A 21062-nucleotide genomic window follows, 5' to 3' on the forward strand; every position below is an offset into this window, starting at 1 on the left:
ATATATATATATATATATATATATATATATATATATATATATATATATATATATATATATTTTTTTTTTGGACTGATCTGGGACCTTTGTACTCTAATTGATATTCTGTCAGCAGAGGTCTCAGATCAGGATAAAAAGACCATTTTTGTGTCATTAAATCATAACAGACCTTCTCACATAAGTGTGGACCAATGCATGGAGTGGATTTGAAGCATATCAGTGATGCTCCTGTTCAAAAGGCCGGTGTAAAGCCGTAAATAATGAGTTTGACTGATGTTTTTCTCCTTCACAGGTGAAAACAGAGGAGCAGATAGCTGCAGAGCAAGCATGGTACGGCTCAGAGAAAGTGTGGCTGGTCCACAAGGATGGATTCTCTCTGGGTTAGTACAAAAGCCATGCAAAATGAACTTGAAGCATTATTTTAAATTGAAGACAACAGGAAATGGCATTTTCTATTCATTTAACTTGCATAATTTGACACATTCCTATGTGGAAAATAGAATATTGAGCTAGAGTGGAAGAGAAAGTCATTTCAGAGGCGGAGAACGTTATTGCATTTTGATGAAAGATCATGGAAACATTTTCTCCTTTAGAATATTGTGCACCATTGTTTCGCACACAATAGCACCAGGGACATTTATTAACAAAGGAAATAGGGTCAATTTAGATTTTATGTAATACCAGTTTTATTACGATTACAATAACAGAGCGCTTTAATGGCATTGATATGTAAAAAGTCTGTGTTAATTTTGTTTCCGCAATGATGTTGTGTGCAATCAGAAATAAAAACATTCACAGTGTTCTCTTGTGTTCTTTACAGCCACTGTGGTGAAGACGGAGACTGGCAGTCTACCAGAGGGGAAAGTGAAAATCAAACTGGAGCATGATGGGACGGTACTGGACGTGGACGAGGATGACATAGAGAAGGTCAGTTGTCCAGGCTGATTATGTGTTTCAGTATGCACAAACAAAAGATTTTATTCATATTCAAAATGTAATGAAAATTCTCTAAATGCATGTTTTAGATCATATTGTGATCAATTCATTTTTGTATGTTTAATTTTTTTTTTAAGTTTTTGACTTCGTAAACGTAAAAATTTAATCATCGTCATAACTGAACCTTCCGGTGACTTCTCTGTGGTGACATGCGGGTCTTCTCCAATCATTTAATCCTCTTTAAAGCTTGCCCTTGCAATCTTGTGTTCATCTGCCTCCATATTTTAGTGCAACGCCCACATCTCAAAATCCAGTCGACAGATAGAACCAGATGTGTTTTCATAGTTTTGTGACTTTAATGTTTTAATTCAAATCAAAATAGAGTTTGTATCTTTAACTATGTTGCTATATGAACAACCAGTAAATAATGATTAGTTTCACAAACCTTAAGTACACAAACATTTCTTGCTTAATTTAGATTTGAAAATGACTTCTCAAAGATTCTAACTGATTCTAACTTTGAAGAGATTCATTAAATGATTTGTCAGACTGATTTAAGGTAGGCCTAGATCCACTTGTGAGCACTTTTATGTGATAAATTAGAAGAAACGTCCCAGTCATTTTGTTCATGAAGTGGCTACACTAGTAGTGCTGTGCTGGTTTTTGAGTGCAGTCAGGTAATAGAATAGGAAAAAATGAGCAGTACACAGTCTCATCTCATTTCATCACATTCAATTCAGACTGCACAATCACAGCAGAAAACAATGATTCCTTTCACTGTGGTGATGTGGATTCAACAGCAGAATAGCTGTGTATTTTAACGAATCTTCAGGTCTGCAGGGCTCAGGCACAGGGTTTTTTTTGCAGAGCTCTGCTACTACTTGGCCTGAATCCAGAGCCAAGTGAGGGTTAGACATGCACAGGTGGGTCCTGGGTAACATGCACAGGGTGGGAGAAGATGCTATTGCATAGGTCACAGAGAAACAGGTGGGATTTGGCCTATATTTTAAAACGGACAGATTGACCTATATAGACACGCATAGAAGTCTAATAGAATTTTCAGAGTTTGCACTATTTAGGCCTTGATGAGACATGCTGGGAAATATTTCAGCTCACTTCCTGCCTGGCACAGTCGTTTTATTTCGCATACCTCCCGGTGAAGGGCAGCTCTGAGCTGATGATTTCCAAGTTGACCTCAAATAAAAAATTTTAACCGTCTGTTCAATGAGGGAATTGCTTAGCTGGATCCAGAGTTGAGCTTGACGAGTTTTAAATTGCATTAAAGACTTGACATGAAGTCTTGAGGCTGTTATGGATGAATCACATCAACTTAAAACCTCTTACTATTTTTTTGTTGTTGTCATATTTCCACTCTTCCCATTAATCACCAGTCAGCTTTCTAGCATTCTTTGACCTTTAACATTTTAAACCTTTCAATCCAGGCGAACCCGCCGTCATTTGACCGCTGTGAGGACTTGGCAGCTCTGCTCTACCTGAATGAGTCCAGTGTTATGCATTCCCTGCGCCAGCGCTATGGAGGAAACCTCATCCACACATACGCGGGGCCCAACATGGTGATCATCAACCCTACCAGCGCCCCCTCCATGTACTCAGAGAAGGTGAGAGCTCTTGTTTTCTTTCACACTCCTTGCATCCAAATATGCCTACTACTTTATTATATAGCATCCCAATACTCATGAAACAGTTGGCAACAAATACTCACATTACCTCCTAGTTCATCAAATGCATTATATATTCTGACAGTATGCAATTACAGGCGGAATTACTCACTGTGGCAGCAATGCAATGCATTATGGCTACTATATTTTATACAACTGTCCCTTCGTCAGTTAAACGCAATAGGAAATGGGCAACTGAAAGCCGCAAATGAGCTTTATTGGATTTCATGCAAGATAAAGTACTACCCATAAAATGTAATTACGATCCAGAAGAGAATTTCTTTCGGTCATCGGTCCTAATTAAGTGATTTTGCATTATGGATCAAGTTGAATATGTGCCATGATGAGTGTTTTCTGCATTCTAAAGCTGAAACTATGATATATGTGAAAATGTTATTGCACTTAGTGCTGGAAAGATGGTTTACGCCACCTTTCTTTTCAAATTAACAGCTATTGATTTTCCCTTCAATGGAAAATGAATATTAATGGGTTTACATTTGAGGCTTTAAGGTTTTCATTATTGACTTTTCTGTTGAACAGAAAATAAACACTGTGTAATACATTAAGATTATTAGATTATTAGTTTGGCCTGTAAACTCCTTACTTTTGTTTTCCCAACAATGATCTTCACTAAGACTTCTGTTTTCTCAGAGGGCAAGAGGCATAAAGAAAATGAATGTGTTTGTTTGTTAGAAGTTTATTTTTTCTCTTTTGACATTTCAGGTGATGCACATGTTCAAAGGCTGCCGACGAGAAGACACGGCCCCTCATATATATGCAGTGGCTCAATCTGCCTACCGAAACCTTTTGACAACACGACAGGACCAGTCCGTCGTGCTGCTGGGAAAGAGTGGCAGTGGCAAGACCACAAACTGCCAGCATTTAGTTCAGTATCTGGTGTCCATCGCCGGCAGCACTGGAAAGATCTTTACTGGTACAGAAACAGGAGCCATACTAATCTCATCTCCTAGCAATTTTAAATGGTTTTCTAGGGATGAACTAAAATTTTGGCTAATGCTGGTGGCCTATAATATTATAAATCAATGCTTGCATACTTTATTTTTAAGCTACAATCTGACATTCGTTATTTAATTTAATTTAATTTAACTTAACTATTCTGGGCAATTCAAACTGAAATGTGTAAAAGTGCAATCTGGTGTGAAAGCATCAGAATTTCACAATAGAAGTCATTCTTTTTAAAACTGTTCTTTTGTAACCAAGCCTAGAAAAACAAAATACTGTTGAATTGCTAATATTGGCCAGTATAATATGATCATTGTGCATTCCCATTTTTAACTGTGTATTATATCTATGTGCTTGAAAAGCTGGAACAGCCTGTGGTAAAGGGTAAATGGAAGGGTGTTGTGCGGTCACTGGAAATGGGCTTGTATAGCGTGGAGCGAGTGTGAGCGCTGGGAAGAGGGTGACAGATGAGGACTGTGCTAATGATGCCCACTAAAGCACTCTGATAATTAGGCGTCTTCAGGGCCTGCTCAGCCCCTGCTTGGTCAATAATGACCTAATGAAGACTACAGTGCTCATCAACTATACCATTAAAGAGGCTGTGATGTTATCTCTGTATGCTCAACTCTGTATGCAGGATCCTCTCTTCGAGTGCGGTCAATGTTAAAGAGTGAGTCCTTTAGTTAAATATTAACGTGTCTCTTCCAGCTGAGAAATGGCAAGCGGTCTACACAATCTTAGAGGCCTTTGGAAACAGTGCCACCTCCATGAACAATAATGCAAGCCGCTTCTCCCAGATCGTCTCGCTGGATTTTGACCAGGCTGGTCAGGTGGCCTCTGCCTCTATCCAGGTTTGTCGATATAGTACTGGGTCATATCTAAATTATACAAAATGCACATTGCACTAATTTTATGACTTATAGTTAAATGGCAACCCATCATCTAACCACCCACTTCAATCAATAATAATAATCATAAATAAAAATGTGTTATCTTAATAGTTTTAATAATTGAATCACTGTATAGTACAATACTGTGCAAAATGGGCAAAAAAAAGAATTCCCCTATTGTAATTATATAAACATGTCCATTCTGTTTATGTTTTGTTGATTTTGCTAAGATTCATTAATCTCTTTCTTTTATATGTAGACCATGCTGCTGGAGAAGCTGAGGGTGGTGAAACGACCAGAGACGGAGTCCACTTTTAATGTTTTTTATTACATGATGGCTGGAGCAGACAGCACACTCAGGTAAACTCATGGTAATTGAATGTAGTGTGCTTTTAAAACAAATGTACTTTTGCTATTGAATTTTTCAGTTATTTTGCCTGGAACCCAACATTTCTGCTCTTAAAAAAGCTTGCACTATTGAAGAAATCTGTAAAATACCTTGATTATTTAATAACTTGATTGTATTTCAATTTTCCTGCAGAACGGAGTTGCATTTTAACCACTTTGCAGAGAACAGTGCTTTTGGGATTGTGCCTCAAACTAAGGTTAGTTTTGAGTAGATTGAATAGTTTGCCAGCAGCAGAAGCAAAATCATTTTTAAAATGATTTATTAATTTAGTGGGCAATGCATACAACAAATAAAATGTTTTATTTTATTTCTAATATTCTTTTTGTGTGTGTGTGTGTGTGTGTGTATACACAGTCTGAGGACAAGCAAAAGGCATCACAACAGTTCACTAAACTGCAGGCAGCTATGAAGGTGCTGGGCATCTCTTCTGATGAACAGAAAGCTCTGTGGCTCATCCTTGGGGCCATATACCACCTTGGAGCTGCGGGGGCCACAAAAGGTAATGCAACGCTCACCCAGTCAGACAGTGTGGTGTCATTGATTTACTTTCAAGAAATCCCAAGTCACCAATAACCCCAGCATAAACCCTTAGCATATTTAGAACGTTTAAATGGGTGGTTCATTGCAATTTAACTTTTTTAACGTTAGTTTGTGTGTAATGTTGCTGTTTGAGCATAAACAAAATCTGCAAAGTTACGAAGCTGAAAGTTCAATGCAAACGGAGATCTTTTAAAATTATGGCAGTTTAATGCCCACAAAAAGGCTGGTAGGGACTACAACGAGTTTTGTGACATCACAAACCCAGATAAACCCCGCCCTCGGGGCAAAGGGGGCGAGGCAATGCTGGACTGCTTTAGAGAAGAGGAAGAGAAAACTAGAGGTGCACGTAAAAATCTATTCATATATGAATCGCGATTCTGTCTTCTAACAATTCTAATGGATTCACAAGTTTCAAAATCAATGTTCTAAAGCAGCGGTTCTTAATACTGTTCCTCGCGTCCGGTGCTCTGCATCTCTCTCTCTCTCTCTCTCTCTCTCTCTCTCTCTCTCTCTCTCTCTCTCTTTCCCTCATTCAGCTCAGCTCCAACAATGAACTGTTCCAATTATACACTTATTTTCACATAGCTATGAGAAGCGTTGCCGTACTGTATTAAAGCTTTAATCAGGATAAAACCGTATATTAAAAGCTAACATAAGCAGCAGCATTTGCAAATATCTAAAAGTATATGACAACATATCTAAAAGTATGAGACAACAACAAACAAAAAACATAGGCCTACCATTAAAAGCCGTGCTTGCACAGGTTCTGCACGATCCTCTTCAATAACATCCTCTGCTTCTCAATCGGGCTCAAACTGATAAGCGATATTAACGACGCCTTTGTTTACAATACAACCGGAGCACATGCCGCTGAGGTGAGGGGCGGGACGTTTAGATGAGCACTATAGGTGGTTTAGCCAATCACAATACACTGGGCTAGCTAACCAATCAGAGCCCATCGCCTATTTCTGAGTGCGGGGCTTCAAAAAAAACAGGAAAAGATCAGCCCATTTCTCAGAGAAGGGACAGAGCGGTGTGGAATAAAGGCAAATTATGTGAAACATAATGCGTTTTTTTTAAACGAAGCATTAACACATGTTAGACTACACCCCATAAACACAATCAAGCCTAGAAAAAAAACTGTGAACCACCCCTTTAATAGCTTGCTTTGATTCTAAGTCTTCCCCTTTAAGCCCCACACTACTGTCTCTGTGCTAATTTAGCTCACAGAAGCATTCGACAGATTTCTCTTTACACATCAGAACTGGAGAGCTTAAAAAAAAAAAACGTCTTAATGAGATAACGCGCTCAAAATGCCTAACAAGCACAGAAACAGACTTTATTAATTAAGGCCAACTTACTGTCTGCTTACTGAGCTCAAACAGAGGAGAGACAAGCAGCTCAGGAAACAGTTTGATGTTGAGGAGTTTAGAGATATGTGTTTCTTTAGCTCTAATGAGGATAGATGGCTTTAATTCACAGTCTATGATATCACGTCCCCCTCATGCATTCGGAGGATGATGTATTAATGAACCTTTTAATCACCAGACTCCAAACTGTACTGTCTACATGCTGTCAAGCACAGAAACAGACTTTATTAATTAAGGCCAACTTACTGTCTGCTTACTGAGCTCAAACAGAGGAGAGACAAGCAGCTCAGGAAACAGTTTGATGCTGAGGAGTTTAGAGATATGTGTTTCTTTAGCTCTAATGAGGATAGATGGCTTTAATTCACAGTCTATGATATCATGTCCCCCTCATGCATTCGGAGGATGATGTATTAATGAACCTTTTAATCACCAGACTCCAAACTGTACTGTCTACATGCTGTCTCAAGGGTCCACAGTCATGGGAAACTCTTTGGTCATGGGAAAATTGCTGGGAATATTCAAATTGTGTGTGTGCACTGGTTTGGGTTGTTTATGAGGACACAAATTTGTATAATGTCATGGGTATGACAGGTATTACAATATGAAGGTGGTTTATGAGGACACTTCCTTGTGTCCCTGTAATTCAAAAGGCTTAAAAAAAGTTTTTTTTTTTTTTTTTTAATCTAAAAAAGTTTTCTGTGAGGGGTAGGTTTAGGCGTAGGGCGATAGAAAATACAGTTTGTTAGTAGAAAAAACAATTACGCCTATGGGGAGTCCCCGTAAACCACCAATACCAATGTGTGTGTGTTTATCTTATAAAATCTTGGAAAATTGCTCTTTTTTTGCGGGAAATGCGGGAAAGCTTTATTTCTGGCAGGAGGTACTAATACTGCTTCAGTGTCCTGATTTGGTACTGAAGACTAACATTACATGTCATCAAACATAATTACTGGTAAAGCTTTTTTTCACCTTCAGGACAGTATATTAAATAATTTTAAAGACCTTTGTCTTGTCACTTAGTTGTACCTGACTGTTCGTACAGCAGGGGGCAGTGTTGTTCTAACTGTATTTTGACTGGGTATTTACCTTGTTTAAGTCTGTTCTTACTCTTAGTACAGGCAAATAACTGTAAAAAGTGTAAAATAGTTTTTCTAGAACAACAGTCTGATATATACTACCAATCAACTGTGGGGTCAGTAAGAGTTTTTTAATACTTTTATTTAGCAAGGATGCATTAAGGTGACTACATTTATAATGATTTCCTTTTCACATAAATACTTTTTAAAAACTTTCTATTCATCAAAGAATTCTGAAAAAAATATGCATCACAGTCTCTACAACAATATTAAGTTTTAATAAGAAATGTTTCTTGATCACTTACATTACAATAGAAAACATTTCACAAACATTAATGTTTTAAAAAATTTATGTTTTTACTGTATTTTTGATCAAATAAAACCTGTACATGTTATTTCAGTTCTTAAGGGTTTGTTGAAAAGAAAATACACTTTGAAAAATTATAATAATAATGAACGATTATTACTATTATTGTAGCTTTTTAAAATATATTTGGTGAAAATATTGTACAAATAAAAAATGTACTATTACTAGTCCTCATATGCTATTATAGCCATTCATTGGCCAGCCATTGGAAAAACATGTATTGGTAGATTACTAATTGAAAACTAATGTGCAATGGAAATGTCAAATGAAAAAGCCAGTAATATTTGTATATGTGAGAGTTTGTGTGCTAACGATTGCATTTTTGGTTCCGTTTGTACAATACTGAAGAATGTCTGTCATGTTCTAACCTCTTCTTCTCTACTTGCATGTTGCATGATGTTACAAAGCAGAGGCTGATGAAGGTAAAGAGCAAGAATATTATATATCAGCACAACAAGCAAATACCTCATTTGTGTATGTGTGTGTGGTTTTATGCTGTTATCGTAGTTGCCAGACATTTCCATTTGCATTTGCATTATTGTCTTTTCTTTCTTCTTTCATTTCATTGCTGGGCTTCTTTTCTTTTAGAGGTTTATAACAATGTCTTAGTCTTGAAGCTTTGATAAAACTTTGGAGGGAATATGTGCGGGTGAGGGAGGGGAGCATCGTAACTTTGTTGTCTTATAAATCCCAGGCTCTCTGATGTTTCTCCATGTTGTAGACTTTTCATTTCTGCAGTGCTTTTCTGTTGTTAAGCCGCAAACACAAATAAAAAGCCTGTTCGCTCTCAGTTCTTGTTTATTTTTGGCGTTCATCTATTCCACCAGAGGCCTGCGTTGTTTTCCGTCTCGCTCTCTCTGCGACCTCTTCTGGTTGCGGCAACTTCACTTCAGCTTGTGTGTCACTCTTCTTGTGTATGACTCTGTGGTTAGCTCTGAGATCAGTCGGAACAATATCTGCTTTTGCGACACATTTGAAAATCCTTAAAACATTTTTAAAAGCGGACACATTTTCTGTGATGTTTAAACGTTAAAACTCACAGACATCATCAGACCAATTTTTGACAGCTCTGAAAGTGAGAGTTTTATACAGTCAGTGGTTTTCAATAGTGGTTGTCAAAATTTACATCGAATATCAACAATATGGTACCAAAATAGCTTCTTGTAAAAAAAATAAATAAAAAAATAAATTTTGATAAAACAATCTAATCTGTTCAAACATATTCAACCAAATACTATTAGAATTGTATTTGATATTTGTTTAAATATAAGCAAATACTTATGTTTATTAATATTATCATGAGGTGTGGATGCCCAGCCATATACAAAATAATAATATGACGTATATTTACACTAATGTTTTATAATTGTTCCAGCAACCAGTAATCTTGAAACTCATCTTTGTTTCAGTTGAATCCATATTTAATCTAGTCTGGGATGTAGTTTCTTTTACCTTCTATAGTTTTGCTCATGATTTTTTGAGGATGAGGAATTGTCACACATGGCATCTGCTTAATTTGGCAAGTGTTTACCAAGTAACAGATGGATTTGCATGAAAATACCACAGTGATTGACTGGATGACAAATTTGAATAACAAAATATGTGGAAAGAGTTTCTCCTCCCTTCAAAATTGATATTCTAAAAAAGCATAATCAAACAGCATTTTATCATCCATGACCGGAACTAACCTGCAGCCTACTTTAATTCATAATGCACCAGATGAAAACCACTGTTGTTTTTCTTCCAATCTTACAATATTTGGTTAAAACTGGATCTTTTCTAAAAATCTGTATCCTAAAGCTAATATTGACTGTACATTAATGAAATAATCAGCGGAATTGCACAAGACTTCTCTCAGATACCATAAGAGCCCCACAGTCATTAGTGTTGCTTCATTCGACATGGTATTTACACTGTCCCTGTGCATCTCACAGCGGGCCGGAAGCAATTTGCTCGTCATGAGTGGGCCCAGAAGGCGGCTTACCTCTTGGGTTGCACCCTAGAAGAGCTCTCGTCTGCTATCTTCAAACACCAGCCCAAAGGAACCTTACAGAGATCCACCTCATTCCGCCAGGGACCAGATGATGTTGGGACAGGAGACAACTCGGGTAAGACTTTTCATAAAACAAGACCTCTGATACAAAGGAATTGTGTTTGCTGGCTTTGGCAGTATTAAAATCTATGTTTTGCCTCACAGCTCCAAAGATCACAGCTCTGGAGTGTCTGGAGGCCATGGCTGCTGGACTCTACTCTGAGCTCTTTACTCTGGTCATCTCACTTGTTAACCGGTAATGTTTGTTACCTCTCATGGTCAGGACAGAAATGTCTGTCTTTTTCCCATTAAGAATGTAAAGATTAGTAGTGGGAGTAGGCTTTTAAATTGCCTACCATACTTCCCAGTTTCATTTGTGAATGAGAAAAAAAGCCTGTATTGTTTGATGCATCTAACCTACATTAAATGTGCATCTGTTGTTTGTTTGTGCTGGTTTAGAGCGCTGAAGTCGAGTCAGCATTCCCTGTGCTCTCTGCTTATTGTGGACACACCAGGATTCCAGAACCCAAAGTTAGCCAAGCGGAACCGTGGCGCCACCTTTGAAGAGCTGTGCCACAACTACACCCAAGAACGTCTCCAAACGCTTTTCCACGAACGCACCTTTGTACAGGAGCTAGAGCGCTACAAGGAGGTGCAGAAATCCATCCCGTTACAACTATCAAATTATTCCTTTAAAAAAAAAAAAATTATAGTCTCAATTAATTTGGGCTATGTCTAGCTGAGTTCAAACGATGTTGATTTCATTACAACCTCAAATTTAATTATGCAGAATTAACATGTTTGTCTAAGCTATCATAATCAAATGTGCTTACCTTGTTAACACAATCAATAATCAGGCTAAGTACATCTGTAAGCGATGTTCTGGAACTCCCTACAGACTTCCAGTCGGCATGAAATGAAAATTCTGTTCTAAAAATTTGTAAATGTATGTTATAGAGCTTATTGGGAACAGTTCATCCATGCATACATTTGATTTGTACTTTTTTTTTATTTGACAATGTTTTGTCAAAATGTCATTACTCTTAACTCATAACTCTAACTCTTTGGGTGCAAACAACATAATTTTTGAGTGCAACACCCACATACCCAAAATCCAATTAACAACCAATGGATAGAAAAAAGTTCCCACCCTAATCTGTAACACTTGGGTGTACATAACAATACAGAAGAAAAAAAATCTGTTGCTACTTCCGTTTCATTGTGATTTTACGGTGTGTTCACAGAATTTGCCTCCTAGTGATCTGATTGGCCAGTGCTCATATATTTTTGGCAGTTCACAGAACTTAGGGCTGTCATAGAGACAGGCCTGATATTTCAGGGCACTGAATTCAGTGAGATGTCTGAGTACCATTCCACTCAAATCGCTTATAGCACCTTTAATCAAAGGTCTTGAAATGATCAATTTTCATGCTTCAGCCTCTTACTTTTTTATTTTTTATTTATTTGGCCACGAGGCTGTAAAATAATCGAACGAGAAAATATGGTATTAGACACATGAAAAAAAAAAAAAAGGAAACCTTTAACCCAAAATCAGTTTGAAATCGTAGCTGACTAATACTCCCTTTATCCCTGTTTAGGAAAACATAGAGCTTGCATTAGATGACATAGAGTCCAGTACATCACTATCTGTATCAGCTATAGACCAAGCCTCCACTCAAGCATTGGTAAGCAACTCTTTACTTTCTTTCCTCCTCAGGTTTTTGTAGTGCATCCCAGTCTGTCCCCAAAGGGGCCTTATCTGGAGAATGTGGGCTTTTCAGTTTCAGCAGTGACTTGAATCACTGAGTTTTCCCTCGTCTCTCACACAACGTTGGGGAAAAACTGTTTGACTGCTTGAAAGTTCTACTCAATGACTTTTGTGCCCTTTAGTTTGTCATTTGAGTGTGAATTCAACCTCAAAGTTGTTATCTGTGTGGCAAGTTATTATATTGTCGTATCTAGCCAGTCGTCACAGGAGCAGCGTTTCAGGAACGTGGCTTTCTGGGATGTTAATGAGAACGGAGAGGCTGTTCTTTTTCTCTATGTGTGGGTGGGTATTGAGTGGGAAGTGCCCTCCCTCTTTTTAAAGCACAGCGTTCAGCATCTTTGTTAATGAAAGCACTGTTGATGACATTGTCTCTGTCACAAAAAGTGTCATGCTTAGTAGTCCCTGTTAAATCTGAATCATACTGGAATCAGAGACAGATTTTTAGCTCAGATTTTATTTGTACCTTATATTTGACACTGGAAACTCTGTTTTGACAGCATTTCATCTTGTGTGTGTGTGTTTGTATATTTGAACGGTAGTATATATTATTACCAACAGTATATGCTATGTGTTGTTAGTTTAAAACATAACTTTCTTATTGTCATCTTGACTGCACCTGCGTGGACACATGGTACATGCTACTTTTCTCAGCAATATACCAATCACACTCTGCAAGATAGGGCATTTGAATTATTCATTTTCTAGATATTGCTGCAACCAATTTCCATTAGTATGTCAGGTAACCATCTTTACTTATGATTGAATTAATAGATTAAAACAGGCATCCTCTGCTTAAAAAAGGATTTTAGATTAGAATGGGTCAGTGATATGTGACTGATTGCAAAAGCGATGAGTGTAATTTTTATTTCTGACAAGCTGCTTTGAGTGTCACTAGAAAGTGTTTTGAGTGCCCCCAGTGGCCTCGATCACCAATTACAGTTTTACAACTAGAATAAACACAATTGCCTGTGTAGTCATATAATCTTTTAAGTCTTTTTCTGCTTTTCAGTTTACTGAAGTTTTGAAAGAATTCATAAATTGTCAAATGAGCATTTTAAAAATTAATTAATTGAAAGCACTCGCTAAAACAACCCTGACAGGTTAATTAGCAAATCTGTGTCTGATGAAAATAGTACTGAGGCATAGTGACACGGTCTCATCAGTGTGAAAAGTAATATTTAAAGACAGATTCTGAGCATATTCATAAGCCAACGTAATTGCTGTAAGTTCTTTTCCGCACTGGCCTCATCCACAGTTAATTCAGCAGCCTGCAAAGTGTCAGTGCGGTAAAGCAGAACAAGGGAGAAGCCATTACTGGTATTAATTGCTTAGGTAGACAGGCAGAGTGTAAGGTTTAAAAATGCCTGCTTGACTGCCCTGGAGCTCTTACTTAATACAGGCCTTTAATGAGGAGCCCAAGACTAATAGCTCATCTTTTTTCCCCTCGTTTTCTACTCCTCTCTCTTATTCTATAAAGGATAGTAATTGCTTTCATGTAATGACTAATGTTGTGTTTGAGGTTATTATCGAAATATTAAATGAAAAGTAAATTAAACAATGCACAGTCTTGATGAATGAAAGGGGCTGGAATTGCGAGTAAACAAAGTTTTTGAGAGAGATTGAGCTTGTTATAGCCAAGATGCAGCATGCGCATTAGGGTCTAATGTCTTGTTAGTCTCACTGTTGATTCATGAGAAGAATCTCAGTGGCAAATAATTTCAAAAAACGTGGTGTAACCTTGCCGAGAGGGATGAGTTGGTAGTGCTTTCATAAGGTTTTAGAGGTCCTTTTCTAACAGGTTAATGCTTTAAAGTGTGGTCACATTCACAAATGTCCTTTATTCTGTGAATTAACCCTAAAAAGCCTATTTTATATTTGATATGCAAATTATCAACATGATCAAAACTTTGCTTGAAAACCTGTTGTACACTAGATCTACTAGATGCCTATTTGCTGTGAAATTTATACGGCTTTTTATAAAGTAAACGTAAGAATAACTTGAACACAAGACTGAAGCAACTTATGTTCACTTGATTATCAATATATAATTTATTACAAAATTCATGTTAAAATGTGAGTGTCAAATATGATACATTAAGCTTTCGAGAAATGTTTATCTGTTCATCTCACAATCATCATTGTATTGTATTGCGTGATATGTTTTGCCCCCCAAAAATGATCAGAGCTTTGACCATAAAAAAAGATTTGATTTTTCCTGACTGTTCATTTATATGTCAGGCTTTTTACAGGGTTAAACATTAAAAAGTATTTATACTATGGCTCGAAATTGGGGTTGAAACCTAAATCGGGGGCTCGTCCGGGATTTGAATCGGTTTTGTCCCCAGCTCCCCGTTTATATTACAGATGCGTCTACGGTTAGAGTCTAACAAAGTGTTCTTGCATGCCCATGTGATTCAGATACGGACCTTGGCCAGGACAGATGAGGCGAGGGGCCTGCTGTGGCTGATGGAGGAAGAAGCTCTGCAGCCCGGAGGCTCAGAGGAAACCCTGCTGGAGAGACTCTTCAGTTATTACAGCCCTGTGGACGGAGAGAGCAAAGGTCAGAACACAATACACCTCCCACATGCCCAACCACACACATACTTTAACACATAGACATTTATGTATGAAAAAATCATGCAACATAAATGCGTCCCTCAGGCCCTGCCCTGCTGCTGAAGAGTGAGAAGGCACATCACTTTCTGTTGGGTCACAGCCATGGGACTGACTGGGTGGAGTATGATGCTCGGGGCTGGTTAAGCCATGCCAAACAGAATCCTGCCTCTCAGAATGCGGCCATATTACTGCAGGACTCTCAGAAGTAAGACCCTTATTATGAAATTAATTACTAATATTTGCCTGCTGGTACAAACATTTAGCAAACTCCGCTCTGAGATTGGGTCGCTTGTGAAAGTGCAGTGAGAATCATTACTCTATGGTTAAATGTTTGAAAGAGAAGGAATTAAGACAGCCAATAATTTTTTAAATAATTTTTATTGATTACATTTTTTACTTTAAATAATAAATATTTAATTATTCATAAAAAAATTACACATTTAGTTTTTATAGTTTAAATGATAACAAATACATTTGTTGTTGTTGTTGTTGTTATCATCATTATTATATAGTAATATTTAATGTTTTTTTCCCAGTTAACTTGAAGTGTTTTGGTCAAATTAACGTTTACTATATGTTCAGTGTTTGGGAAGCTAGTGTTACTTGTTACTGAAAAGGCAGCTGCTGAGATACGATTATGTGTAATGACAACCTATTTTGCTTATTTCAAATGTTGCATATTTCACTTGTGGAGGCGTTAAATGATCCAGCTCATTCTGTGGTCCTTCTCTCTGCAGGAAGAATATCAGCTGCTTGTTTATGGGGCGTTCAGGGGGAGCCACAGTTTTGTCAGGCTCTATTGCTGGGCTTGAGGGCGGATCACAGCTGGCCCTGCGCAGGGCAACAAGCATGAGAAAGACCTTCACCACTGGTGTGGCCGCTGTTAAAAAGAAGTCCCTCTGCATCCAGATTAAACTGCAAGTGGTGAGTACTTCAGATGTGAAAACTACATCCATACACTAATGCATTCAAAACAGCTAGACAGAGAGCAATGAAATGGAACCTTATTATGGACCTCCTTGACTGGAACAGAAAATGTAGGGCTCTCAATATGTGTTTTTAAAGCTCTTAGAGCTAAAACTAAACATGCTAAAATATGAAGACATAGTCACATAGTCAACAATTTGAATCCTACTACCTCTTCTCTTGACATTGTTCCTACTCATTTTTTTTAAAACCGATATTTGACAGTGTTGGGGCATGGATCCTGTTAATTATCAACAAAAGCCTTCTCTCAGGTTCTGTTCCCGCTCTCTGTAAACATGCCAGGATGAGACCAATATTGAAAAGACCTAATTTGGACATCACTGATTTATCAAAATTTAGACCGATTTCTAATTGACCTTTTATATCTAAAATTCTAGAGAAAACAGTGCTACTGCAATTACAGAGATTCCTTGATGCAAATATTATCCTTGATAAAGTTTTTTTATCGGATTTCAGTCCAGTTTTAGGACAAACCACAGTACTAAATCTGCACTATTAAGAGTTTTGAACGACATTCTGCTATCTGTCGACTCCGGAGACTCAGTCATTTTAATGCTTTGATACTGTTGATCATGCCATTCTATTGTCATGTCTTGAACATTATGTTGGCATCCGTGGAAGTACCCTCAGTTGGTTTAAATCTTTTCTTACTGACAGAACCTTTTCAGTTGGCATTGGAGGCTCTGTCTCATCCATAGCTCCTCTTACCTGTGGTGTTCCTCAAGGATCCATTTTGTCCCCAACTCTGTATTCATTATATATGTTACCTCTAGGTTCTATTCTTAGAAGGCATGGAGTATCTTTTCACTTGTATGCAGATGACACTCAAATTTATCTGCCTTTTAAGCACACTGACAAGAAAGGCTTAGAAACCTTGCTTGCCTGTCTAAATGACATAAGATCCTGGATGTCCTCAAATTTTCTACACCTTAATGCGAGTAAAACTGAAGCAATTGTGTTTGGGCCCTCTGTGGGGAAAGAAAAAAACATTGTCAATGTTGGAAATCTGCACTCTTATATCAAACCAACTGTGAAAAGTCTGGGAATAACTCTGGACTCCTACTTTAAGTTTGATCAACACATTAACACAGTAGTTAAGTCAGGCTTTTTTCATCTGAAACTTCTGTCTAGAGTAAAGCCGTTTCTGTCCCCCAAAGATCTTGAAAGAGTCACACATGCTTTTGTTTTATCTCGATTGGACTACTGTAATTCTTTACATGCTGGAATTTCCCAGTCCTCTATTACAAGGCTTCAAATGGTGCAAAACGCTGCAGCCAGATTTCTAACGGGAGTCCGCAAGCGCCAACATATTACTCCTATTTTAATGGCTCTAAATTGGTTGCCGGTTCGTCATAGAGTCGATTTTAAATGATTGATGTTTGTTTTTAAATCCCTTAATGGTCTTGCACCCTCGTACCTGTCTGAACTTTTAAATGTGAACACATCAGTCAGGTGTCTGCGGTCCACAAACAATTATTCTCTAGCTCAGCCTCGAACACGACTGAAGTCAAGAGGGGATCGTGCATTTGTCGTTGTTGGACCTAGGCTCTGGAACAGTCTTCCTTTTTATTTGAGATCCCTGTCCTCTGTACATGAGTTAAATTCTTATCTACTGGCCCGAGCTTTTTAGCAATTCTTAATTATGTTCTATTTATTTTTTTTGTCTTATTGTTTTCTTCTTTATCTGTATCTTAGTTTTATATTCTGTAAAGCACTGTGGTCAACTCCTGTTGTGTTTATTTGTGCTATATAAATAAATGAAATTAAATGAGGTAGAAAATCTAGCTTCATACTTCAGAAAGAGCTGCAAAATAGAAGTCCCGGCACTATCAAAATAAAGGTCCCAGTTGCACTTTTCAGCCAAACAGAAAAAAACTATTATTAGATCATTGAGAAATGCCAAATATCAACCACTAATCATGACCCATTAGTGTCAGAAAATCGTATAATATGGTCAAACAGCTTTTCTGAACTTAATGTGACTGTTGTGTTTTCCCGTAGGATGCACTGATAGACACAGTGAGGCGGTCCAGGGTGCACTTCGTGCACTGTCTGCTGCCTAAAGCAGAGACTTCAGCTGGGGATTTGAAGGTGCTGGGAGGACCCTCGTCTCGCTCTGGGGAGATAGACGCACATGGAGAAAGCTGTGACAACGGCCTCATGCAGCTGGATGTGTGCTTGCTCCGGGCGCAGCTCCGTGGCTCCAAACTGCTCGACGCCCTCCGTATCTACCGTCAAGGTTAGACTTTAAAATGCAAGGCATTTAAAACATAAGATAAAGACACTGAATGACCCTGGTTATCGATCTGTGACCTTTATTTTGAAGAGAATGTAGAAAAATGTCTGAAAAGAGGAAAGATTTAAAAGTTCAAATTTTCCATGCAGGTTTGACTTTTGCGAATATCGCATTTTTCTCGCAGGGTTTGTTGACCTTTGTAGGGCTTATGTGGCCAGATGCTACGTAGTATTCTAGATGTCTTTTTTTTCCATTCTCGGAGACGTTCATGAGTTTATTTTGTTGAGTAGTCTTTTTGAAAACATTGCAGTGAAATCAGCAAAATGTCACTGGAAACTGTTCTGGCACATTTCAGCCTAAAGCCCTGAGTAAGCAGAACATTCTCAAGATAAGCAACTGACCAATGCCCTCATCATTGCTCTCTGCTGAACCTCCACAGATCTGTAGCTTTCTAGAATCACACATGTCCTTCTCCTGTAATGCTCCTGTCGTTCGGCTCTCCCTTTCCTCAAGGTTATCCCGATCATTTGGTCTTTTCGGAGTTCCGTCGCCGCTTTGATGTGCTGTCTCCCCATCTGACGAAGAAGCATGGGCGGAACTACATCGTAACCGATGAGAGAAGGGTGAGTGTCCTTTTATTTGTGTTTGTGAGTGTGTTGTTTCTCTGAGCACTGTTTAGCTCCTCCTTCAAGAGTTGCTCTTCCATGTAATTGATTATGACAATGCTCAGGGCAGAGAGCTGTGTTGTTGTACACATCCTTTTCCCCTTAATATCGGCTCTGCTCTGGTGACAGGGCAATAAAGGCTTTAATCAGGGCCCAGAGTGACGACTCTATCAGTGGCATTCTGTCCTATCACTGACCCTGGTTCTGTTATTGAGTCTACAAAGACCCATAATGTCCTAATGTTAACTTCATGTGTATATAAATTGATATATATGTGTGTGTAAATGTGCATTTTAATGTATATGTACATATACATATGTATGTAAATACAGTTCCACTGAATATAGGTTTCTCATGACCTTAAAGACACTTTGATTTAAAGGTGTATGCTTAAATGCTTTAAATGCTTTTGACAAATATAAATGGTAATGTATCAAATGGTAATAATCAATTTACTTCACTAAAAAACTTTTTAGCTTGAATGGACCAGAGTGAACTACATTTTATTTTATTTTAGTTTAGTTTATTAATATGATTAATATTATATTATTATATTATATTATTATATTATGTTATTTATTTTATTTTATTGACCAGAAAGTGAAGGAAAATAATATCAAATATAGTTTGAATTTAATATGATTTGATTTCAAATTATAAAGTTAGTTATAAATATACAGTGGATTTTATTTGATTAATTTTATAGTATGAATGGACCAGATAGTAAAGGAAAATAATATAAAATATCATTTTGATTCAGTTTTTTTTGGTCCCAGTTCCCATACTTCTATTTGTGGTTTGATAACATACTACTTTTGACTGGTACAGTTCCCATACTTCTATTTGTTGTTTGTACTACTTTTGACTGGTACTGTATGTATATTATCTATTTATGCCGCAGGTAATAGGTCAATTACAGGCTTAAATATATGTATCTCATGAGAATGATATTTGCTCTCATGTTGCTTTAGCTATGCTTTTCAGAGGTCTCTCTTTGGTAACTAATTCTCAGCAGATTCCCCAATTAGACCTGTGATCTATCTGTTGTGGCTCAGTCTGAGACGTGGCTTTTGGCTTGTCTCTCACCACTGAACCGGTTCTCCAGACAGCCCCTGTGCCCCTGCAGAGAGCACTCAATACCTGCTTGTGCTTTTAGCTCAAACTCTAGCCATAAGTCATCAGTCCACCAAGATTTTTTAATCCCCTGCCATGTTATTATTTGCCTGACATCTTGTCAGGAAGAAAACACTCATGGGTGAGTGGAAGAGAGGGGTCAGACATTAAGACAGTTGTTTGAGACCCAGTTTCCCCAAGGTGGCTTAGCTTTTGGACAGAAAGAGCACCCCAGACTGCACTCTACTTGGTGCTCTGCTGAGGTGGACGACACACTAGATCTTTATGTCTGTCTCACTGTTTTATACGCGTGTCTGTCTCTCTGTGGGTTTCAGGCTGTCGAAGAGCTGCTGGAGTCTCTTGAGCTGGAAAAAAGCAGTTATCACATGGGCTTGAGCAGGGTAAGTCATACCTCACAATACATGTACTAAACATTAAAAACGATAATGTAGCTTGTGGTGTTAGACCCAGAAGTGGCTCATTAACTGCAATACTTAAGTTATTCACTCTAGCCAGCAGAGATTTTATGTAATTTAGTTGTCTGGGATTAAATGTTTTAACACGCTAACTAGGACTTCAAAATTAATAAAAAGAATAGTTAAGATTGCGATTATGGAAAAGTGTTAATACACATATCATGTCGGTTTACTCCTGTTGTATCTATTTACAATGTGTTTTGTAGCAGCTGAGCATTGTAACCAATCACAGACGTGTCTGTTGATTTTAAGATCGGGGGATTTGAACTCTTAACATCTGGCAACTACAACCATGAAAGCTTGTGGCTTGAAACACAAATGGCAAATTAAAAAGAGAAGTTTTCAGGATAAATGATCAGCGGGCAAATGACACGGACGATTATGCTTAATAAATCGAGAGAAGCCGAAATCGCGATCATGATTAAAATATGATTTATTGTGCAGCCCTTTCTGAACTGAAACAACACTTAACTAATTTTAGCTAAATTATGACACTATTGTCTCTGTCTTCATTGTTGCATTTCCATAATTGATTCTGCTATTTTCCTGTTTATCACTTTGAAGCTGCTTTGACAAAACAAGAAATAAAGGTGAACTTGACTTGTTGACCGCACGGATGATATGGCCAATTTGAGTGCATTTTAAGCCTGTTCCACAGGTGCTTGTTTTCACAAAAATGAGTGCTGAAACATCACCTGGCATTGAATGGAAGCAAAAAGTATTGTTGAAAATGTGGAATATGTCATAGAGACAAGATTTGTTTTACATTTAATTCATTGATTATAATGGGAGCATTTGTGTGATTCAGAACTTGGACAGTCAGTGAGCTGACACTAAACTGCTATTAATCTAAATTAATTACTTCACAATGTCAGGGTGAACATTGTTCACCCTGACATTGTCACCCCCCCCCCCCCCCCCCCCATACCACACCCCTTC

At 37.9% G+C, this 21062-nt stretch overlaps 1 protein-coding gene across 1 annotated transcript in view; it reads left to right on the forward strand.

The window, feature by feature from the left end:
* Nucleotides 1-21062, forward strand: part of myo18ab (myosin XVIIIA b) — a 103394-nt gene that overhangs the window by 44615 nt on the left and 37717 nt on the right. The window contains exons 5-23 of the mRNA XM_016282172.1: nucleotides 293-380; nucleotides 821-927; nucleotides 2379-2555; nucleotides 3339-3549; nucleotides 4287-4429; nucleotides 4728-4828; nucleotides 5010-5073; nucleotides 5232-5376; nucleotides 8638-8652; nucleotides 10165-10338; nucleotides 10428-10518; nucleotides 10722-10914; nucleotides 11861-11947; nucleotides 14449-14590; nucleotides 14692-14851; nucleotides 15384-15570; nucleotides 17635-17872; nucleotides 18383-18492; nucleotides 19983-20048. Coding sequence (XP_016137658.1) covers nucleotides 293-380; nucleotides 821-927; nucleotides 2379-2555; nucleotides 3339-3549; nucleotides 4287-4429; nucleotides 4728-4828; nucleotides 5010-5073; nucleotides 5232-5376; nucleotides 8638-8652; nucleotides 10165-10338; nucleotides 10428-10518; nucleotides 10722-10914; nucleotides 11861-11947; nucleotides 14449-14590; nucleotides 14692-14851; nucleotides 15384-15570; nucleotides 17635-17872; nucleotides 18383-18492; nucleotides 19983-20048 — 2499 coding nt within the window. The remainder of the gene's footprint in view (nucleotides 1-292; nucleotides 381-820; nucleotides 928-2378; nucleotides 2556-3338; nucleotides 3550-4286; nucleotides 4430-4727; nucleotides 4829-5009; nucleotides 5074-5231; nucleotides 5377-8637; nucleotides 8653-10164; nucleotides 10339-10427; nucleotides 10519-10721; nucleotides 10915-11860; nucleotides 11948-14448; nucleotides 14591-14691; nucleotides 14852-15383; nucleotides 15571-17634; nucleotides 17873-18382; nucleotides 18493-19982; nucleotides 20049-21062) is intronic.

The sequence above is a fragment of the Sinocyclocheilus grahami genome, unplaced genomic scaffold, assembly GCF_001515645.1.
Source record: "Sinocyclocheilus grahami isolate Dianchi unplaced genomic scaffold, SAMN03320097.WGS_v1.1 scaffold155.1, whole genome shotgun sequence".
Taxonomy (NCBI): Eukaryota; Metazoa; Chordata; class Actinopteri; order Cypriniformes; family Cyprinidae; genus Sinocyclocheilus; species Sinocyclocheilus grahami.